Here is a 24,394-nt window from a genome sequence, read left to right on the forward strand (position 1 = left end):
TTGCTAAACATACTATGCGTGACTTTCATTTCATGCCCATCGATCAGGTCCCTCCTTTGAGATGGGGAGGAGACCGGAATAAATTATTATTACAGCGTGAATGTCAATGGATCAATTATCTGAAATGCATTACTCCTTTGGGGCTTAATGAATACCAATCCTTACATTGTTTTATTTAATGCTGCACTCCTATCTTGGTATCCATTTAATATTTATATATAAGTATCATGCACTTTGTTTGCTATAATTATGTGTGACTTATATGTAATTGCCCTGGATATTTCTTGTTGTTTATCCCTGCTATTTTTTTTATTTTTTTTGTCTCCTTTCTTTGTTTGCTTTACTTTTATATTAACTCCTTTAAATTAATTCCTTGGATATGTTCTCACTGTTTTTCTGTGGTTCGAGAAGTGTTTTTTGTTTGTTATATTGTGTCCTGTACAGGTAGCTCTATGGCTCCACCGATTGGCGCTTCTCACATATTAGCTATATATATATATTAGAGCCTAATTAGTTATGTGTAGTAGGGGCTAGAAATAGTAGTCCCGCTGTCACCCCCATTCACACTTTATATATTTATCTCTATTAACCTTGCACATTATGCTTGTATTGAGCCAGTATACAGTATATACACACAACGGGTTTCTATGGAGACACACACTTCCACCCCTGTATGCGGCAACTTCCTGTTAGTCTCCATTGCTATGGTAACAGTGCGCCGGCGATGGTCCGCAATGGATGACGTCACGGGCGGGAGATTTGCATGTACAGGTGAGTGAGAGCAATAGAGCAAAGTGCAATAGTGCTGTGCTGAGCAAAATTCGGCTCCTGATTGGCCCCAATTGCTGGGTTTCCTGATTTTTTATTACCAGCCAAGGCTCTTTCAGCCTGGTGCTGGTTTCGGCTGTGAGGTGGACCCCACGCCGTTTTTGAAATTTATTGATATCATTTTCTATTTTTTTTACACTGAAGCCTGCACGGATTGGACTGATCCGTGCAGGCTTCTGCAAAATACGACAGGAAAATAAAGTGTATTTTCCTGCCGTTTTACGCCAATTAGCAGCCGTATTTTCAATACGGCCGCTTAGTAAATCAGGAATCACCATGCTTTTGAATGGTGATTTCTGTCATATTCTATCGATGGTGTATTCATTCCTATTTGTAAATACAAATGTCCCATCAATACGAATACGAAAATTCATATTTTTGGCATAGTAAATACCAAAAATATGAATACGCCCAAAAAAAATAGTATTTTCCTATGAAAATACGTTTTTTTTTCTACGAATTCAGCTTAGTAAATTTCCCCCATTATGTTTATCTTCATTGTGCAATTGTATTTTGATGCCTCAATATAATAAAAAATTCAATAAAAATAAAAATGCCCTGTGTATAATTCCCGGGTGGAACTACTTTAACCGTAAATTTCATTTTCTGTGTGAAAATGGTATAAGTAGTATTACCTGCCTTCAGCTGCCCCTGTTATCCACAAGCCCTATATACAGTATACAGACCCCAGCCAAAGGGTCACAGCCTGCGTATTGCAGAAAAGCCCAAATCCAATTGTGGCGGTCCTTGGTGAAGACCACTGATACATTAGGATCCGCCCCTCTGCTCTGTGTCTATGTCAATACTACAAGTACGGTCAGCATCCTTATGATCCCAGTGAGTGCTGTGACAGCTTGGGTTTGCAGTTGTATGAGCGCGACCTTATTGAACTCAACCTATGTTTAAATACCCATTTCTTCCCACTCCAGACACAAGCAGGCATAATTGCCAGAATCGTAGCATTGGCACATGTACCTATAGCAATGTCACATAAGATATGCTTTGCAAACTGGCATTCTACTCCCTCTGCATCAGATCCAATTTTTTATAAGCCATAAAAAAAACAAGTATCGCTATTTTTGTAGTTAATAAGTAGAGCCTCCTTTGTACTATCTTATAAAAGCATCTTCCTTAAATAAGTAATGGTGACATCCATTGTCACAACAACAGCAAGCCAGAGGAATTAGCATATATAATCCAGCGTCTGAAGATCTTCGATGGAGAATCAAAAAGAATGGTGGCTTCAGATGTTCTGCAAAAAGTATAAATCTTAATCATCCTCAGCAGCTGTGATTTGGTTGGTCGGTCAAGGATGGTCAGCTACGGAGATGCTTCATATTTTGTAACGCATCGTAAGGTATCTTTATAATCCTATGGTTCATTACCCAAAGCAGAATGTAGCGTTCAGCATTTATAAAAACCCTAACACCACTGCCTGAAAGGCAGCTAGAAGAGTCCAGTCCATTAAGCATAGCATAAAGAATAGCACAACAGCGTGGGATGTGAGCACACATTTCGCAAGCACTAGGAGCACTTCAGGCACATCATACATAATTAAGGACAAAGAATAGGCCTTTGCCAGCTGCAGAGTGCAATTTCATTTAAAACATGTTTGTTGCTTGGTCTACTGGGCAGGAAAATACTTAAATGGTGTATACAAAACCTTATTGTATTCACCCAAAAAGTGTAGCATTTAAGTCTGCTCAGGCCAAGCGAGTACAATTTTATTTTATTTATTTAGGAAGAAGGGAGGGGGGGGGGGGTATAACTATTGGCACAAATCACAGGTCTAAAAATCCATCATTTGATTTCAGACACATTACGCAAAAAAATCTGAACACATTTTCTTGGTCGTTAACGCATGTGTTCAATTTTATTGGTTCAGCATATTGTATTTGTAAATTTATAGTAATGGGGTACATCTTACTATTCATTTCAATCTTAGTGCACTTATTAGAAAGTCCTGCAAAATCACCCCACTATAAAAAGCATCAAATCATCAACATGTTTTAATAATCTATAGGGATATTTGAAAATGAATTATAAAAATTAACCTATCGATAGTAGCTAATATACAAAAAAAAAAGTGCCAGGTGCTATTCAATTAGAGACTAGTGACCAACCTGTGAGCAGTCCAAAGTCAGCTTGGCCCCCTTCAGGGTAACTGCCAGCAATGCAGTCCCGGAGAGAGAAGGTTGGAACCGGTGTGTATGTGTGGCACTGGGCAGGCAGCCAAGGAGGGACAGCACCGGCAGCATTTTAAATTTGGCACCGGTTGCAAGTCCTTCAGAACGTACAATCAGAAGTCGCAAAATTTACGCTAGTGATAGAAAAGTTTATAGGTTTCTGGAGGCTGCTGGATAATCAGAATTACCTGGACCAACAGGGTGAGGTAAGAGGCTGCAGGACAATCAAGGGGAGCCTGGGGACAGAGTGGGAGGTGAGAGCCTGCATCCTATTTTGTCAATCCTTGAGTCCCACAATTTCTGATGGCAGCCCTGTACCTAATTTATGCTTGCACCTCCAGAGGTTGCTCTGGGCTCTTTGCCGATAAGAACAGATTGCACGACTTAACCTGTGGCCAATTGTATCTGCCCCCTAGTATCAATAAACACTTCATCCTGGAATCAAAAAAGTTCTCTTAAACTAATTCAAAACTCTGCATTTGCTCTATTGCCAAACATATGTCACAGCGCTATACCAGGAACACCTATGGCTCAGCACAGAGCAGCTCCTACATTTCTAAGCTGACTCCTAGATTTTGGACTTGTTTGTGAAGACCTGCTGGTTCTGCAAGAGATGCTATGCATCCGTTCTCTCCTATACACTACTGTACAGTACTTCTTACCTTTTCTAATGCAGATTAGTTCGTGGACTCCACATGTTCTCTCTCCTCCTGCAAAGTCATAGAGAAAAAAACATTAAGGAGGAAAATATTGCTATGAATATTAACATTGCACATTTCTTACCGACAACCAATTAACTGTAATTTATCACAAATATTACAATGATTAAGACAATATACCAATATTGTAACACGCACATCAAATAAAAAAATAAAATTGAATAATCTGGCCTCAAAAAGTTAGAATTATTCATAAATTAATAATATTATTATATTAACATTATGGGGCATATTCAATTATTCAATCTTGGCCGAGTTTTTCATTAGGTGAAAAAAAGCAAACATTTGCTTTTCAGTATTCAATCACGGGCATTTTGGGGGAAGGGGGGGGGATTACAATACACAAAAACAGGCCCCTTTATCTGGAGCGGGTTAGAGATCAGCTAGTGCCACCCCGTTTGCTGTACATCAGCTGACTGCACCACATTTCATCCTCTTATTTGTTGTTGGTAATGATACTGTCCTCCTCTTCCTCCCTGCACATGTGCCTGTCATCCATATTTTGTTTTCACCAACTACTATTCTGTCCCATCTACACCAATCACTCTGAACTTCCTGTCTGCCAATTTCTGCTTGGACCAGCCTTTCTGCCCTTTCTTTTCTGTGTTAGCTTCTCTGTTTCCACTGTACTCTAGAACTTATTTTTCTTCCTCAATTTGTAGCTATCTCTCTCTTTTCCTGGTTTGCACCAGCCTGTTGATACCTATCTGTTACTACCATCTCTGTTCTTTCCCAATCTGTACCAGTCTCTCTCCTTCTCCGGTCTGCACCAGCCTTTCTGTTGATCCCAATTCTTTCCCTATCTGCGACAGACTCTCTCCTTCCCTGGCCTCCACCAGCGAGTCTCTCTCATTCCACTCTGTACCAGTTTCCCTCCTCTGTCTGTGTCAGTTTTTCCTTTTAGTGTGTTTCTGTTTAGGACATCCAGGGCTATTTTTGTGCAGGCTCCAGCAGGAACTGTGGCCCTTATTCTAGTTCACTGTTTCTGACAAAATATTCCTCAGATGGACAAAACCATGTGCACTGCAGGTGAGGCAGGTGTAAAACCCCACCCAAATCTAATTATCTCTGCACAAGTAACACCTGCCTCACCTGCAGTGCACATGGTTTTGTCCATCTGAGGAATATTTTGTCAGAAACAGTGAACTAGAATAAGGGCCACAGTTCCTGCTGGAGCCTGCACAAAAATAGCCCTGAGGACATCAATGATGTAGTAAACAGAATAGAGGTAGGGGTGAGCAGGTTCGGACCCAAGCACTGTTCGGGTATTCCTGCCGGGCTCAGGTCTCAGAATGTGGCAAAACGTCATCATCCTGCCGTCGGATTTCACAAGATCCGGACTCAATATAAGTCTCACGATGTCGGCAACTCCTGCATTGGAGTGTAGTGGGTTGATGGGTCTCTCTGGTTCTCTGATGCTATCGTGGAAAAACTTTTTATATCAATTAACCAGGTTTAACACAGGTGATGGAAATCATACATTCAAGGGGAAGTCCAGGAACAAAGCATTGCGTCTCTCCTGGAGAGGGTCATGTTGGGAGGTATGCTGCGGTATAATTCCAGTCCAGTGATACTGCTGTATAATTCCAGTCCAGTGATACTGCTACATAAATTCAGTCCAGTGGTACTGCCGTCACTCCATCATGTCAGTCCTCATCAATTTCCTCCTCAATCCATATCGGGGGTTGTCCTGCAGGCCATGTCACCAGCATGACTGACTCCTCTTTAATCAGGGATGCCCCCGGAGGATCCTACAGTGCTACGCCTACTGCTTCTGCTGTTGCCTCTGGGAGTTGTTCATCATCCCAGAGGGGAAGTCAGAAGACCACTACTTCTTTCACTAAGCAATTGACCGTCCAACAGTCCTTTGCGATGAGGATGAAGTATGACAGCAGTCATCCTGTGGCAAAGCGAATAACTGAGGCCTTGACAACTACAGTATGTTGGTGTTAGATGTGCGTCCAGTATCCGCCATTAGTGGTGTGGGACTTAGACAATTGATGGAGATATTGTGTCCCCGGTACCAAATCCCGTCTAGATTCCACTTCACTAGGCAAGCGATATCCAGGATGTACAGAGACGTCTGAAAAATTGTCCTGTGTCCTGAAAAATGCAGTTGTACCCACTGTCCACTTAGGGGGTTATTCTGATTCACTCGGTAAGGCACAATCACTCTCTAATTGACAAAACCATATACAATGCAGGTGGGGCTGATGTAACATGTGCAGAGAGAGTTAGATTTGGGTGGGGGGTGTACTTCACACTGATATCTAAATTGCAGTGTAAAAATAAAGCAGCCATCATTTACCCTGACAGAAACAATAAAACACACAAATCTAACTCTCTCTACATGTAGGCAGGCTATGCTGTGTATCACCGGTTTCACTAAGAGGCACAACGCCGACAACCTCTTAAAAAAACTGAGGGAAATCATTGCGCAATGGCTTACCCCACTTAGACTCTCCAGGGGATTTGTGGTATCGGACAATGCCAGTAACATTGTGTGGTCATTACATATGGGCAAATTCCAACATGTGCAATGTTTTGCCCAAAGAAAAAATTTGGTGGTGCAGCATTTCCTACAAAGTGACAGGGGTGTGCAGGAGATGCTTGCGATGGCCCGCATTCTGCCACTGTCTGCCAAAGACTGGAGCACAATCAAAACATCCTGAACCTGCCCTTAAACAAGAAGTTGTGACGCGGTCTGCATATGCTGCAGAGGATGGAGGAGCAGCAAAAGCCTACACAGCCCTTATGACATAGGTAATGGAGCGGGGATGCATCTGACACAGTGGAGACTGATATCCCTGTTATACAAGGTTCTACAGCCGTTTGAACTTGCCACAGGTCAAGTCAGTTCCAACACTGCCAGCTTGAGTCAGGCTGTAGCAGAAGCAGCTGGAGAAAGTGAAGGAGGAGCTAAAGCGTGGCGATTCCTCAAAGCATGTAGGTGTTGTGGATGAAGCTCTTTATATGCTTTGCCAGGATACAAGGGTGGTCAGTCTATTAAAGTCAGAGGAATACATTCTGGCCACCGTGCTCGATCCTCGGTTTAAAGCGTATGTTGTGGCTCTGTTTCCGGCGGGCACAAGTCTACAGCGGTGCAAAGATCTGCTGGTCGGGAGATTGTCATCTGAAGTGTACGGTGGCATGGCAAAAAAAAAAATCCAAATCAAGAAACTCGAAAAGCGTTGTGTTTTGGAACAGATCCAGATCCACAACACTACCGGAAATACAGACCCAAAACACAAACGTGGCCGATGCACACCCCTATGTGAAAGTCATCCGGATCCCCTTTTTAACACTTGTTACAAATGATTAATGTTGCTTCAGCCAATCAGCTCCTAACTGTCAAGAATAGTATCTGATTGGCTTGAACAACTAATATATCCCATATGGGGGTATTCAATGCTGTCCTCATTTTTCCAGACATGCCTTTTTCCATGCGGCCGTTTTCCACAATTTTTTCATGTTTTCGTCTATGAAAAACGGGCACATTTTTAATAAAGTACATGAATCGAAGACTAATTAGCCGATCAGCCTGTTTGCGGACTCTGCCATAAATTTCCGATAGTCGAAAAATAGGTACATATCGAATATCCCTCTAGTGTGCAACCCTAATGTATCGTTTACACATGTTGTTCATCGCACTCTCATCTGTTGATTGTTGGTGAAACCGGAATGACCGTTGCATCATTTGTTACATCGTTCATTTGTGAACCTCTATTAATATTCCGGGAAGATTGGAGCAGCACAAGTGACCTTTTAAAACAAGACATTTTTTATTTTTTTATTCCGTGAACAAAGACAGATTTAACACTACAAATGGTAGCACAGTGCTGATATTACTTACAGCAGCTCCATGCGTCCGAGCTGCCCTTCGTGCACTATTGTTCATTGAATCCCTCTCTGGAAAAGTCATTTGAATTTGAAAGAAACAGCCAAGTATGTATTTATCGATCATTTCTCATGTATTGTGTGTGACCTCATAAACTTTATGGGTCATTTGTCACTGTGAATGTCAAAAAAAAATCTATAAACATATACTCACCTATTACAAACATGGATGTAAAATAATTTTCCCTTCTAGGCAATTACCATCGATACATATATTTCTATCATTTAGAAGGGACGCTATGCGCAATTGTATGTGTAAGCACCTCAGAAATAAGTGTAAAAACTACTGTAGCTACCACTCTATGGACTGCCATTGATTTTGCTCTTCTCCGGATTGTGATAGAAATGGACATGGGATTGCTCGTTAAAGGTACTGGCACATTACTTGCAGGTGAGCGATCAACAGCCGCCAATTCTTTTGAATGGTTTTATTTGGGAATTCTCCTGCCTCCGCCTTCAGCTCCCTGGTAGTTACATGCGATAAATTGGATGCGATTTACCGCATGTAACAATAAAATGGCACATCTAGTGTCAAACCGTATGTGAGTCCCCCCCGGGGAGCTCCCGGAGCAACTCAAGAGAAATCGGGTTGACTTGTCCTTCACATCCGATATTCATCGTAAAGTGTACAATTACCAACAGGAAACAGAAACTTTCTCATACACAACATACTGTAGAAGCATAAAGCACTCTGGAGGTAAGATGCACTAAGCTTCAAAAGTGATAAAATGGAGAGTGATAAACAACCAACCAATCAGCTCCTACCTGCCATGTCATAGACTGTGTTTGCAAAATGTCAGGCAGAAGCTGATTGGCTGGTGGTTTATCACTCTCCATTTTACCACTTTTGCCCTGGGGCAGATGTCTCAAACCTTGGAGATAGATAATGTAGAGAGAGATAAAGTACCAGACAATCAGCTCTGGACAACTGTCACTATACAGGCTGTGATTGAATCTTTGTGTGTTCAAAAACAGGACACGTGCGCAGGGACACAGCAGGGCAGAACGCAGCAGTGAAATGGATCAGTACGCATTTTAGCATTCCTAGGGCAGCTGCCTATCAGAGCAGATTTCTTGGCATGAATAAATTGCCCTGAAACGACATCGCTTATCTCTGCTCACAGCGGCAATAATGTTATTTACCAGGGCAAATCTGAGTATATTAATAAACATGCTCATTAATGAGGTGTTTATTTATTATTCTTCTCCCTATTAAATGTGTATGAGCCACAATCCAGCAGTAGCCTCTTGAGACGGGAGGTGATGGGAGCGCGAGAGACAAACAATACCGTACCATCTGTGTGGGGAGCACACAGGCCTGTGCAATAATACTGCAATGCTCCGATGAATGTACAGCCAAACTCTCCCTGACAGATCAGAAATGCCTGAGCAATCTCATACGAGTGCATCATACAGTCAGTGGCATATGCATTTCAGTAGCTCCCAGCAGCACACATGGTCCCATGTTCTACATTAGAAAGAGCGGCTGGCTTTATTTCGCATCATCCATGACAAAAAGTACCTGAAGCTACTGTAAACCTGCCGCACATAGGGAGGTCAATCCTATTGGGCGTGGATGATTCACTAATGCGAATCATCACGGCACCGGGGTGCACTTTACGGCGGACTGAATATGCCAAAAAGCACTCGCACCTCCATAGGGGTACGAGTAATTTTAGGCGAATTCGGCCAAGCAAAGGGTGCGAGAATTCGGGTGCTGTTACTGGGGTTTGAATGGCACCCGAACGGCAACTCGCACCCTTCGGAGCTAATAGGATCAACCCCAAAGCCACAATTGTCCAGGTGCTCGCAGCTGTGTATGCTATGGAAACATTGAACGTTGATAGAATAGGACCATCTCCACATAGCGTACCCTCAAATTTAAGGGTGGGGATTTGTATTCAATTACATAAGATGGAGCAGAAACTGAAGGGTTTTTACAGGCTATCCAATTAGTTAACTTGTAAAAAAAATACTTTTTCGCGCGAAAAGACATACGGCTAGATGTACTAAGCTTGAAAAGTGAGAGTGATAAGCAACCAGCCAATCAGCTCCTACCTAAAACAAAAGAGTGGGTTGGTTTATCTGAGCGCCAAGCAGCCCACGGTGGGTACACTCAACAGTGGTGACCCCAGTCCCACATACAAGAAGAATACAAGCAAGAAAGATGTGTGTCCCCTCCGATGGCGCCAAACGATCCTCTTCTCCCAATTTTTGGACAACTTTAATTGGGAGAAGAGGGTCGTTTCCCATGTAAAAGGGGTGTACTTCCTTAACTTCCTGTACCTATGGTGTTTGGCGCCATCGGAGGGGACACTCACATCTTTCTTGCTTGTAATCAGCTCCTACCTGCCATGTCACAGCTGTGTTTGAAAAATGGCAGGTAGGAGCTGATTGGTTGGTGGCTTATCGCTAATTTTTATAACTTTTTAGGGCTTAGTACATTTAGCCCACACTTTTTACTTTCTCAAACCTTGAAAATGCTGTATCCAACACAGCAAAACTCATGGGTTGTGAGGTGCTCTATCCACTACAACCTACCATCCATTGTCCCATCACCCTCAGTTGTTGTGGTACCACTGTGGAAAGGAAAATCCAGGAGCCCCCTCCATTAGACAACTGATCAATCATGCGATATTTTAGCGATGGTAATGAATGTTTCATGGCTAAAAAATGTTTGGGGACCGGCAGATCACATTTGCCACCAGCTAGTGCTGCCCGTATAGTGGATCTATGGGTAGTGATCCTCTCTTTAAATGACCTTTCGGTCTTACCGATGTATGATAAGCCACACGGGCATATTAATTGATACACCACAAAGCGAGATTCGCAACTGAGTGTGTGTCTTATGGTGTATTTAGTGCCCCGGTGTGGGTGATAAAATGACGGACCCGGGATCATGCAGCTGCAGACCGTACAAGTGCATCTGATGCATCCCCTGGGTGGTGGTTTCTTTTGTTGTGAAAATGCCGATATATCGGTTTTCACCAACATATCGCGTAGATTCGGGGCCCTTTGGTAACATGACATCAATCTAGAATTGGAGATGTTTATGTCCCTGTCTGACATGATTGATCATGTGCCCCCAAACATACGGGGGGGCAATAGAGGGCTACAGTTGCTCAAATGTGAAACCCGGTGGATCCATAGGTTGGACACAATATTTCCGAGAGGTTTAAATGAATTCCTGGGCATTGGTTGTTTGACCAAAAAATAACATTGTAACCGCTTATTTCCCTATTCTTTCGTTGCTAGCATAACTTTTCTGTTTTTACTTCGACCTTTTTTATATGGTCCTATTCTTGTCTTGCTTATACTCACCTTCCTATCTTTCCTCTTATCTTTCCTATCTTGTCCCTTTTGCTTTATACTATTTTTTCCTCCTACTTAGTTTCTCCGCACACTGAGTTTGGTGGATCTTTAATTAACTAATAAGGTGACCATATTCTAGTCTTAGCCCAAAGGATGGTTTTAATACAGCTTGACATATGTATTTGTTGTATTTGAGTTTTTTCCATATCGTTATATTCATGCATATTGATGATACTGTTCTATCTACAGGATTACACCTGTTGATCGCCTATGATTGCTGTTTTTATGACACCTCGATATATCTTACTTGCCAGTGATGCCACATTGAATTCTTTGCATAGAATACCTTTATAGCAGTACGCAGACAGTTGTTTGGTTTGCTGATTGTATGTCTCTTTGTAAACATGTATTGTATCCATGGTGATGGGAGCACGCAGACCTACGGGCCTGACGTCATCTTCCGGCGTCTACGGACACGCTGGATCACGTTCACGCGGGTGGTATAAATGTATGTATTGATTGTGACTTTTGTATACCTGACGAAAATGTCGAAATAAACGACATTGAAACGTTGTAAACAAGATTGAGCGTACTGCCTATTCTTTCTGCTGTGAGTGCCGCACCTCCAAACCTACAAGTGTATATATATATATATATATATATACATAGAAATCTGCACTCCAGATAATAGTTCATCCAGGTAGTGCTCACTCCAAGGCACTGGACCATCACATAGAAATTTTTGTAAGGAGGGCACTCACCAATTCGCAGTTAAAACTTCATATTTATTCAAACCTTTAAAATATTGAACATCAGGTGGTTGTCAACGTTTCGGTCCGCATTTCAGACCTTCTTCAAGACAGACAAATGCAGCAAGAGATCTTACTCCAATAGAGACCTAACTGTTACTGGTTCCATGGTGAACTTATATACCCACCCATTCAGGAAGTGCCTTATCTAGACCAATGAACAGTCATTCAACCAAATTATGCTAAAATCCTTTAAAGCAGACTTGCTCTAAGCATATCCCCAATTTGTATTCAGTAACTACATCTCCAAAGCTCACACCAATCCATCTTAACAAGTTATATGGCTAACTAGCGTTAGTACATCAAGTGGAGAATTCTGGCGTGCGTTCCAAATCAGTGGAACGCACCGGCATTTTGTTTCCATATTTTTTTCACTACAACACATCTGTGTACATTGGTAATCACTGATTTACCCATACTTAAAAATCAGGCGCATAACCAGATCCACTTACTATATCGCTAGTGGGCACAAGAACGGGGGCAGCGGTGTGTCTCAGCAAGTTTGATCAGACGATCGCGTCACCCGGAAATGACGCGAGTATGCTCAAAACGGAAGCCGCCTGTACTTTGTGTACAGCGGTCTCCCAGCAACCTACTCGGCCTGAACTTCCCATCCCCAATGCGCATAACGGTAACTAGGCAACGGGCCAACTCAGCCCTGTTTTGTTTCATTGTCGCATCATCAAAGAGCGACACCAGTAAGCAGCCTCGCTGAAGCTAAACGTTGCCCAGCAACCGTCGATACACAAATATGTTACAGGTTCCTGATTGTGTTATCATGAGAAATACATATCGACAATGTCAAAAGCTTTGGACATTGTGATTTTGACAACTTTCAATAACATGATTATGGAAGACAATGGATCTATTATAATATTCCAGGTTCCTGATTGTGTTATCATGAGAAATGCACATCAACAATGTCAAACGATGTTATTCTATGGCAAGGGGGCATGGGTATATGGATGATGCTGCAGATATTGGATGATGCTACTCTAGGGAGAGCGCAAGATCTGTTGGTTTCCCTCACCGATGAGGATGCCGACAAAATTTATTTCGATCATGTGGAATTTGGGAAATTGCCTGTAGAATCCTCCCTTGATCTTTATCATAAAATTTTGAAACTTAAAAGAAGGGAGGTAGATCTGGTCCTCCACGGTCAATTCCTGTCAGACTATCACAGGAATAAAAAGATACCGCGGGGGTTCAGAGTGGCAAATGTCCCTACCCTGGGCAGAGGTAACCTAAATTTCTGCACACGTTGGTGTGGAGTTCTTAATAAGTGCTCCTTCGATCTCCTCCTCCTCGTTATAGAGGAGGTGGGGATCGAATTGGGCAAAGTCAGACAATCCATCTGTGAATTTAATACCAAATACCTTGATTCACTAGCCAAGGAAAAAACGGATAATTGGGTGGGAAAACTTTCCGATCAAATCTCGACCTATCAACAGGATTTAATTGCGTTCAAACGCAAAAAATTGGCCACAGTGGAGGCTGACTATACCAATCATCAAGTATATAGATGGCTAAAAAGGGGACAATAGAAATTTCCATAATAGACGTCAACAAGCCTCATATAGGTTTAAACAAAATAGGGGTCTGGATAGTTCATCACAATCCAACTCAGAGTCAGAGGCAGGCCTAGATACCAGACAAGGTACAGGCGGTGCTACCTCAACATCTTTTTTAGCGGCAGGTACAGCTCATACCGCAGACCGTCCCCCACGGCCAGTGCGTGCCGTCGCACGAGGAGGGGCGGGAGGAGGCACCGGAGCAAGGAGAAAGGGAAGATATTAGAACCCGAAATTGTATTTAATCTATCCAGCCACACATTAGGCACAGCTGAATTGGAAGTCCTAGGCCTAGGCCTTTCATTTGTGCCAACGGTTAAATTTGACTATTTTGACTGGACTGTTGACAACTTTAAGTTCGGCAGAAAACTCAGGCTTAGAGAATTTTTTAGTGATGCCGAGACCAACAGGGAAACTATGCCAGTACTTTCTAGACCAAGTAAGTTTGGCCCCCCCTCCCAAAATCCTAGCATTAAGACCTTCCTGAGACAGATGCGTGAAGATGGAAGTAAAAAAAGTAGTTAAAAAAGTAGTAAAAAAAACATTTGATAACCTCTCTAAAATACAGAGGGAGGCCCTAAATAATCTCAAAAAGAATGATCAAATAGTTATCCGACAGGCGGATAAGGGCGGTTCAGTCGTAGTACAAGACTGGACCGCCTATAATAATGAGGTTATGTCTCAATTGTCGGATCTAGAAACGTACACCAAAGTAGGGTCAAACCCGATGTATGAGGTCAAAAAACTGGTTGACATTAGATTAAACAGTGCTTTAAACAACAGGTGGATTGATGAAAAAACCTTTAAATACCTTACAGTGGATGCACCCGTATGTCCGATATTGTACACGCTCCCGAAGGTGCACAAGTCTTTAAGTGCGCCTCCGGGGCGTCCTATAATATCGGCCATCGGTTCAGTCCTGCAACCCTTGGCAGTGTTTGTTGACACCTTTTTACAGCCTTGCGTGAGGAAGATGGGGAGTTATGTACAGGACACCCCTGATTTTCTTCAAAAAATCAAAGCATTAGGCCCGGTACCGGAGGAAGCGATATTGGTGTCATTAGATGTGTCCTCGCTGTACACCGTAATCCCCCATGAGGGAGGGTTATCATCTTTAAGAGAAGCGTTGAATGAGGATCCCCCTGGCCGCCCTCCGGTAGAATTTCTGGTAGAACTTGCCACACTAGTGTTGACTAAGAACCATTTTGGTTATGGAGGGGGATACTACTACCAGAACCGGGGGACGGCCATGGGGTCCAATCTCGCGCCGGCATATGCCAACTTATACATGCACTTCTACGAGCATGAATTCATCCTCTCTCGATACCATACCCATATAGCTAGTTATATGAGATATATCGACGATGTTTTTATTGTGTGGGTGGGTACTCTGGTGGAGCTAAACGAGATGATCCAGTATCTCAACCTACTGGACTCCCCAATCAGATTCACATCGCATTGATATGAAAGAACTGAACTTTCTTGATGTCACAATATATAAACAAATGGATGGTCTAGGATATAAGCTCTATCGCAAGGACACAGATCGCAATGTACTTCTATACGCCACTAGCCATCACTCCGAGAAATTAAAAGAGGGGCTGCCAATCTCGCAATACCTCCGGGTACTCTGCAACAATTCAGATCCAGAGACAGCAGAAGGCCAAATAATGGAGATGACCAATAGATTTTTGGCCCGCGGCTATAAACAAGAGATAGTGGACCGGTGCTTGAACAAAGCAAGAGAGAGATTCTATGATAACACCAAGAAAGCTCCCTTCGATGAGAAAAGAATGATCTATTCTACCACCTACAATATAGCCTCACATAGGTTGAAAAAATCGATCCAAAAATCGTGGCCCATCATCATAAGGGATCCAGCATTGGGTGCAATCAGCAAGATACCACCTATGATCTCATATAAAAGAGGTCCAAATCTCAAGCAGATGCTGATGAGACCCACAATGATACCGGCTCGAGAAACGAAAAATTGGATCCAAACGGGCAAGAAGGGTTGCTTCCGCTGTGCGGATTGTATAACGTGCAGATCTATGATGGTTGGATCAACATTTGCACATCCACATACCAACCAGAGAATTACGATACAGCACAGAGTATCCTGCCAGTCCACATATATTGTATATTTCTTACTATGCCCATGCGGGTTCTATTACGTTGGTCTCACAACGAGGACCTTTCGTGAAAGAATGGCCAACCACAGACGGTCAATTAGGGAGGCATTCGAGAAGAAAGGTTCAGACAAGCCAGTGGCCCGCCATTTTTTTATAAAGGGTCACTCAGTGGCAAGTTTGAAGAGTATGATCATCGACCATATTCCTGCCCCAGGACGTGGGGGCGATAGGGAGAAGCTCCTCAAACAAAGGGAGTTAAAATGGATACAGCGACTAGATACTTGTTCACCGAAGGGACTCAACAAACATTTACCCTACAGCGTATTTCTGTAAATTGGGATGGCATTTGAAGTGATGAAGTGACGAAGAAGTTGCCACATTTAGTGGCTTTGGACACTTATACCTTATAGGCTGGACACTAAAAGGTTCTTTGTATAAGAATTTTTTCTAAGAAAAGTTCATTTTTTCTATATTCTCTATATTCTCTGAATTGATTCCCCCCCCCCCCTTTTTGTAGGTGGATACAATGGAGCAGGGAGAGCAAAGTAATAAAGTTTTTTGCTCTCTTGAACATTTTTTCAGTCTATGGGTAAATATACCCATGGGGTGACTTTTTATTGTCTTTGTAATGTCTTTGTATAGTGTATGTCTTTATTGAACTATGTTGTATATATGAAGCTGGGACCATGGTGAACCATATACCCATGCCCCCTTTCCATAGAATAACATCGTTTGACATTGTTTATGTGCATTTCTCATGATAACACAATCAGGAACCTGGAATATTATAATAGATCCATTGTCTTCCATAATCATGTTATTGAAAGTTGTCAAAATCACAATGTCCAAAGCTTTTGACATTGTCCATATGTATTTCTCATGATAACACAATCAGGAACCTGTAACATATTTGTGTATCGACGGTTGCTGGGCAACGTTTAGCTTCAGCGAGGCTGCTTACTGGTGTCGCTCTTTGATGATGCGACAATGAAACAAAACAGGGCTGAGTTGGTCCGTTGCCTAGTTACCGTTATGCGCATTGGGGATGGGAAGTTCAGGCCGAGTAGGTTGCTGGGAGACCGCTGTACACAAAGTACAGGCGGCTTCCGTTTTGAGCATACTCGCGTCATTTCCGGGTGACGCAATCGTCTGATCAAACTTGCTGAGACACACCGCTGCCCCCGTTCTTGTGCCCACTAGCGATATAGTAAGTGGATCTGGTTATGCGCCTGATTTTTAAGTATGGGTAAATCAGTGATTACCAACGTACACAGATGTGTTGTAGTGAAAAAAATATGGAAACAAAATGGCGGTGCGTTCCACTGATTTGGAACGCACGCCAGAATTCTCCACTTGATGTACTAACGCTAGTTAGCCATATAACTTGTTAAGATGGATTGGTGTGAGCTTTGGAGATGTAGTTACTGGATACAAATTGGGGATATGCTTAGAGCAAGTCTGCTTTAAAGGATTTTAGCATAATTTGGTTGAATGACTGTTCATTGGTCTAGATAAGGCACTTCCTGAATGGGTGGGTATATAAGTTCACCATGGAACCAGTAACAGTTAGGTCTCTATTGGAGTAAGATCTCTTGCTGCATTTGTCTGTCTTGAAGAAGGTCTGAAATGCGGACCGAAACGTTGACAACCACCTGATGTTCAATATTTTAAAGGTTTGAATAAATATGAAGTTTTAACTGCGAATTGGTGAGTGCCCTCCTTACAAAAATTTCTATATATATATATATATATATATATATATATATATATATATATATATTATTCTTTGTTTTTGCTTTTGGAATAAAAGAGAGGTCAAATGAAAAAAAAAAAAATCATCAAAGCACACGATACTTTTTATGTTATGATGGATATCTTGCTTCATGGATATAATCAACATTTACGTCTGAGTTTGCTTCATACCTAGAAAGTTTGAATTGTTTACACTTTTTGAAATTAATTTAATGGTTTTAATGCTTGGGGTGAAAGTTGAAGTATCCAGGACACAAAGGCATACCCTCCAACATGACCCATTGCATTCGGTACACAATGTTCTGTTCCTGGACTCCCCTCTTAATATATGAGTGCAGTCACCTGAGTTGAAACACCCTTCTGGTCAATTACCTAGTTCCACACAGGTGATGGCAATCATACATTAAGAGGGAAGTCCAGGAACAGAGCATTGTGTACCGAATGTAATGGGTCATGTTGGAGGGTATGCAAAGGTTATCGGTTGTCAAAAATAACATCTATGACAATAATATTAGCTAAATATTTAGGTTTCTAATATGCAGGATATTTCCAAAAAGGGCATCATTCAACATACACTAGTCATTATTTGCATAACACGTACCTCATTGCTAATTTTCTTAAAGCTATCTTGATAAATTGATTTGAATTCATCAATTATTAGAAGCACTGCCACAGCAGTCACAACCCCATTTCCAAACTTTGTATTGTATTACTGTAGGCAACGATAACTCAGTGGGGCTGCCGGCATGCACACCCCTGCGCTGCTTTTTGTCCATTTTTATTCACTCAACAAGATGGCGAATGGCACATAATAGCCATTGGATAACTAAATCCTCACATTCAGGGCCTAGTTCAACATGGATTGCCAATTAGAGACAAAGTTGCCTGTAAAGCAAAGTCTCCGCCCAAAAAGAAAAAAAAAACGTCCCTTCCAAAATTGTGAATGCATCACAAATAACGATGTTTTAGCAGATCCATTCGCAAAAACAGAACCATCAAAGAGTCTAGAGCTAAAGCTGCCCATACACGCTGCGATCCCGGCGTGCGTTCTGGGCTTAAATAGCATCTATCACATCGCATCGCATGCCTTGTGCTTGCAATGCGATGCGATGTGATGAAAAGCAAGTACAAAAAGTATGTGCAGCACATACTTTTTGTACTGTGCGATGAGGTGCCGCGGGAGCGCGCACCTCAAAGCACACATCGCACCGCCAGGAATCGCAGGGTGTATGGGCGGCATTAGACTTCCACTAATTTGCTAAAGTACCAGGCTGGTGTCATCACTGATGTCAGAGACCCACCCCAAGAAGCCTAGGTACACCTGTGTTTTGACAAGCACACCCAGAAAGCACCATGTTTCCAACCCTATACACTGGCTTCCTGTCAAACTGTGACTGCTATTTGCATAAAGATCTTTATTCGCACACGCATAATCGTTTATTAATCGGCCAGACTGTGAATTCTCTGATCCATACTCAATTAGGCCCTCTGTTCGCTCGTCTTGCACTGTAATAAGTAGAGACAGGATTTTATGCAACATAAAAAGCTTGAAATATGCATGCAAATATGCATGAAAAATGCTTAAAATATGCATGAAAATTATTAACATATGCTACATTAAATAATAAAAAAAGTACTTTTTAACTTATTTATTTAAAAATCAGCATACAATTAGTTGCAAATAAACCTCAAAAATAGGCCCACAGCATCTGCAGATGTCTAGTGCTGTACACAGGATTTTTTTCTTCCTCGCTGCTATAGCATAGTGCAGCGTCCAAAGCTCTTCTTGCATCAACTACATGGACCCTCATCTCCAGCACCGATGGATCAAATGTCAACATAGCGTGTGAGGGCGGCGCAGTGGAAGGCTTCCTCCCTGCGCAGCATACTCACTGTGACACGGCATTTCCTCCGCGCCGCGTGATTTCATAAGCCTTCCGCCCGCCTCCTCTGCTGCAGAAGTCTGTCTCTTTGTGTAAAGTCCCAGGCCAGGGGCAGGCAAAGGTTCAGGAGCTTCATAATGGCATCCGCCCCGACTGACTTTTATCAACATGGATTGGCAGCTAGAACAGTGCCATCCAAAGTTCCCCACACTGCGCACATATTGCCCCAGCCTGCACACTCTACCACTACCTGGCCAGCAGCAGCAGGGCAAAGCAGTGCTGTGACTCGCGGGTGGAAAGGTGTCGGGGCCTAAAATATGCACCATCACTAGATTTTAGGTAAAATATGCAGTAACCAGTGAGAATGGGCAAAATATGCAAATGCATATGCAAATATGCAAATGCATATAATCCTGTCTCTAGTAATAAGCATTGTTTTCATGTTACTGTATTATATTATATCCTTGTTTTATATATATATTTTTTTGTTTTTAGGTCTATATTGTAATTTTTCATATTTCATATTGTCTGGGGTTTTTGTGTAGGATATAAAATCATATACAATTTCACGAGGTAAGCTCCTTACACAAGCTGTGACCCATCCTACCTGCTGAGCGAAGGGCTAAAGCAGGATCGCACAGAACATATCGCTGTACACCCGCGATGTGCTGAGTGATTGGGCAGCGTGGGGCTTTGCCTGTTGTTTATAGGCAAAGCCCCGTGATCTAGCAGAAAAGACAGTGCAAGCACTGCCCTTCCCTGCGGGCAATGGTGACGCGTTTTGCCGTCATCAGGGGCTATACACACAGAGCAATCAGTGCTCCATTTCTTTTTAAAGAAAGGTTTAAACTGCCCCGAGTGTATGACCCTTTACTAAAAGTATAACAGCCATAAAGGTGGACTAATGAGGTTCTTTGAAAGGTGAGAAAACATTACTCTGTATATGTAGAAGCCAATAAAATGCTAATATCACAGAATTTTTATTTCAAGAAATAAAATCTTTATAGTGGATCTCCCAAGCAATAATGAAACAGGATCACTAATGAGTATTTTACATGCTGCATCCCATTAAGGAATATTCAGCAACATGATACATTTTTAATATGCAATAAACAAAATACTGTGCTGAAAATAAAAAAGTTTCTAGGATGAAAAGGGATGACCATGTGTTGCTGTTGCATGCTTTACTTGCTTACTTGATTGGTTGTTTGGGTATCACTCTCCACTTTATCCCTTTTTGAAGCTTAGTTCATCTGGCCCAATTTATGTGAGCGCTACCTGAAACCACTGACCTTTAAACAGTGCCAAGCAAAGCACTGTCCAGCACACAACGCTCAGCACACATCGCGGGTGCATCGCTTGTGTACCGTGATGCTTGCTTAGGCACCCTGCTCAGCATAAAGGTGGCGTCGCCATGTGCTTATGTGTTAGGGAGCAGTGCTTTAATACATTTGTAGGACACATTTTTTAAAATGAATTTCAGACATACTAATGCTGGGTGCTAGCATTCATCTAGCTATTGATGACATAATAGGCAAAATGTACAAAGCTTGAAAAGTGATCAAAAGGAGTATGATAGTGTTAAAGTCGAGTTACACACACGCCATTTTAGGGTAGTATGGCCGCCATTTTGGTTCGCAGAGTTGCGCAAATAAAGTATAATACCCGAGTCTGTGTAACGAAGTGGACCATGAGAGCAGCCATACTAATACACATAAATTCATAATGTGTCACTAACACTAAATAAAATATAGTTAATTAAAGGATTAGTGCACTACACATAGTTTAATTAGAAATACACGATTGTTTCTGTACATGTTTGGTATCTTTATGTTCAGTGTCCCGTGCGCAGCATTCCGGTCACAGCCAAATATTCGCAAGTCTTATGGTCTGATAATTACAGACAAAATACCTATTACATGTACTTTTCCCATGTGTCCTGCGTGAGACAAAGGAATCCAGTTAAAACCAGTTCTTGTTGCTGTCTACAACCCCCGACGACGATGCCTACAGACAAAGGACACCAAAGTACACTCCCCCTGCACCAATCCAAACCAGGTGTAATACTTTATCCCAATCACTGAGGACTGGACATTCGAACCCCTGACCAATAGGAATGGCCTTTGACCTCCCCCTTCTGACCCTATAAGAAAGCTAACCCTGGGCTGCCTCGGTCACTTTGGCACTGCTGATATCCCCTCACCAACCCGGGCTATAGTTCTATTTGAATATAGCGAGCTCCGACCGGACTGCGCTGCGCTATTCCTTAACGGTAACATTTGTATTCCCTTTTTATGTAATGTGGCTGATTATAATTGTATCTGTTTCTGTTCCTTTGTAAGTGTTTTAAAGTACTTATCATTGTTAGATAATTGTATCACGTGTTACCCAGTATTTTCTTCTTTCTGTAATCCCCTTTTGTCCGCTAGGGACTAAATACACTATTTACGGAGAATCTACCTCCCCACTTGTTATATCGTGGTCTCGTCTAATTATTCGCACCTAGCGATAAGGTGTATTACGGACCTTGTCCTTAAAGTGTATTCGCAGATTAGAGACTAAGTACTGCGAAGGGATCTCCTATTACTGCATTGATTCATCCGTGTACAATACACGGTAAAGGTACGCTACGCTGCGCTACGCTTTGTTCGCATGTAGCTAGGAATAAAAGGTACGCAAGTTACAGAAAAAGTACGTAACCTACGCTTTTCACTTATTGTTCTTTGGTCATATAAATATCGGTATTGATAATAGTTAATGGTAGTGTGGTGTAGTGCACGGTGTTTGGGGAAGGTGTGCAAGGTGAGAGGTAGTGTAGTAGGTGTGGGGAGAAGTTGTAGGGTATATGGTAGTGTGGTGTAGTGCACGGTGTGTGGGGAAGGTGTGCAAGGTGAGAGGTAGTGTAGTAGGTGTGGGGAGAAGTTGTAGGGTATATGGTCGTGTAGTGCACTGTATGGGGGGAAACAGCAGCAAGGTGAGAGGTAGAGTAGTAGGTGTGGGGAGAAGTTGTAGGGTATATGGTAGTGTAGTGTAGTGTAGTGAACGGTGTGTGGGGGAGGTGTACAAGGTGAGAGGTAGTGTAGTGCACAGTGTGTGCATGTCAACATTTTGCTTGTGTTGACCTTTTGTCATTGCATGTTGACATAGACACTGTGGGAAAAATGTACTAACGTGAATACGCCTATTTTAGGCATATTTGTAGGCAGTATTATACAAATATGACTGCCTACAGATATTTTTGGCATTTACTATGCTGAAAATTCGTATTCATGGCACATTCGTATTCGTATTCACCATTCAGTAGGGGATTCCTAATTTACTAACCAGCCATATGCAATATACAGCCGGTAATTGCCGCAAAAATATGCCTGGAAAATACAACTCATTTTCCAGGGATATTTGGGTTTAGCCTGCACGGATCAGTCAGATCCGCGCAGGCTTCAGCGTATAAAAATACAGTAGATAAAATAAATAAATAAAAAAATTACTATTACCATTCCCTTCTCAAGCACATATTTTTCAATATCATACATTGCAATATGAACTTTGCCCACACTTGTGTAAAACTTTATATTTTACTGCGTGAAGTCAACTATTTGCATATAGATTAGTAAATAAAAAGATCATATTAGAAAGTTTAATCAGAACTACTTCACTACAGTATTCCTCTCAGATTATACCACAAACTATCCAGGAGCTGTCCATTCAGCACCACCAGCTCACTGACTGCAGATCCTGTGTATCTGGTGCACAGAGTGGATGATGTACACATCCTAGGATACAACCAGAGCTACATATACACCAAGGGGGGGTCACGTACACACAAGAGGAACATCAGGTATAAGAGGATAAATAGGATAATTCTAACATCAAATGCATTGCTAATAAAACATACATGTAAACTGTCATCATAAGGAGTATACAGTAATGTTCATGTCTAGGAAATGGCTGGAGAACATTCTTGAGGGTAATTAATCCACATTAACATACTTTAGGGGTACTTAGAAAACTTTTAGCATAACATGGAGGTATGTTTTTATAAAAAATGCTGAGAAACACTCTATCCCTACAGCAACCTAAACGCACAGTATTACACATTGGATTTACTATCCCATGCCGGTATTGCTGGCATTCCATGGACCTTAAACCGATAATAAGACTATACATCACTGTCACTCATACAGTACCCTGACACTAGCACAGCTCCTGCGGGATACACAGTGCTGTATAACCCGTTTTCAGTGTATAGTTTACCACCACACTGTAGTGTACAGTAGCACATGCACAAGTCCTGAGCGTGCCCCCTGCAGGTATATCCTGCACAGCAACAGCAGCACCTGTCTCACACTCACTGACAGTACTAGTACAGGAGCACAGCAGTCCAGTATGTGTACTGCCCTGCCACATGGAGACATGCACTGTATACTGTCTCATGAATACACTATGTACACTGCATTGCCTGCTGCACACATGCACAGTGCATACTGTATACATACATGTACACACACATGGCTGCTCTGTTACTATGCACAGAGGAGGCAATGCTGCCACCAGCACACACACACACACACACACACACATTCACACACATGCAGAAGGCTACGGAGCCATGTACAGCAAGCACATGGGTATAGGTGGGACTGCCTCACCCCTTTGGCGGCCGGGAGGTCTCAGAGCCGCCGGATGAGTTGGTAATGAAGCGATCAGCAGACGGTTATTGGCCTACTTACCATCTATCGCCATGATTCTTCCAGCACGGAGCGTACCAACTTCGCGGGTTACCAGGGGGGGTGGAGGGAACCGGCAGGGAGCGAGTGACACGGCGGCGCCAGTAAGGAACCACACATACACACTCACTAAACACACACACATACAGTACACAGCGTGCGGCGCGGATCCTTGTCTTACATGGTGGCGGCGGAGGGGGGTGTTGTGCGCAGTGGATTCGTCCAGTCTTATGGGGACATTTAAACCCTAGCGGCGGGAACTTACTGTGTGCCACTGCCTACCTATCTGACCCTCTCCACGAGCATTTCTCCCTCATGGAAAGGGGTCAGGTAGCCAGGTAAGATATAACAGTGTGTCCTGTGCTGGGTTACATGAGCTGCCTGGAGTGTGAACATCCATGGAGTTATACTTATATAGACAACTGTTATAAAATGAATGTAACTGATATGATGCTACATATTTAGGTCCCGTCCCACTATTATATATATATATATATATATATATATATATATATATATATATGTACAAAATGTTTTAAAAAAGATTAAAAAAAAAAAACGAATGATACAAGGATGGA

The 24,394-nt window shown here is 42.4% G+C and overlaps 1 protein-coding gene across 3 annotated transcripts in view; it reads right to left on the minus strand.

Annotated features, from left to right (window-relative positions):
* The window catches only part of SYT14 (synaptotagmin 14), a 165,703-nt gene extending 141,733 nt beyond the window's left edge, over window positions 1-23,970 (minus strand). Inside the window, exons 1-2 of one of the 3 annotated variants that reach the window (XM_083175663.1) lie at window positions 23,820-23,970; window positions 3,677-3,724 (exon numbers count right to left, since the gene is read on the minus strand). In XM_083175663.1, the coding sequence (XP_083031789.1) occupies window positions 3,677-3,724; window positions 23,820-23,961 (190 nt within the window). In that variant the 5' untranslated portion in view covers window positions 23,962-23,970. Of the gene's footprint in view, window positions 1-3,676; window positions 3,725-23,738 lie in introns of all 3 variants that reach the window. The other 2 variants (XM_083175662.1, XM_083175664.1) reach the window with 2 other exon arrangements.
* Window positions 23,971-24,394: the final 424 nt, after the last annotated feature.

Source organism: Crinia signifera, chromosome 3 (genome assembly GCF_055691185.1).
Source record: "Crinia signifera chromosome 3, ASM5569118v1, whole genome shotgun sequence".
NCBI lineage: Eukaryota > Metazoa > Chordata > Amphibia > Anura > Myobatrachidae > Crinia > Crinia signifera.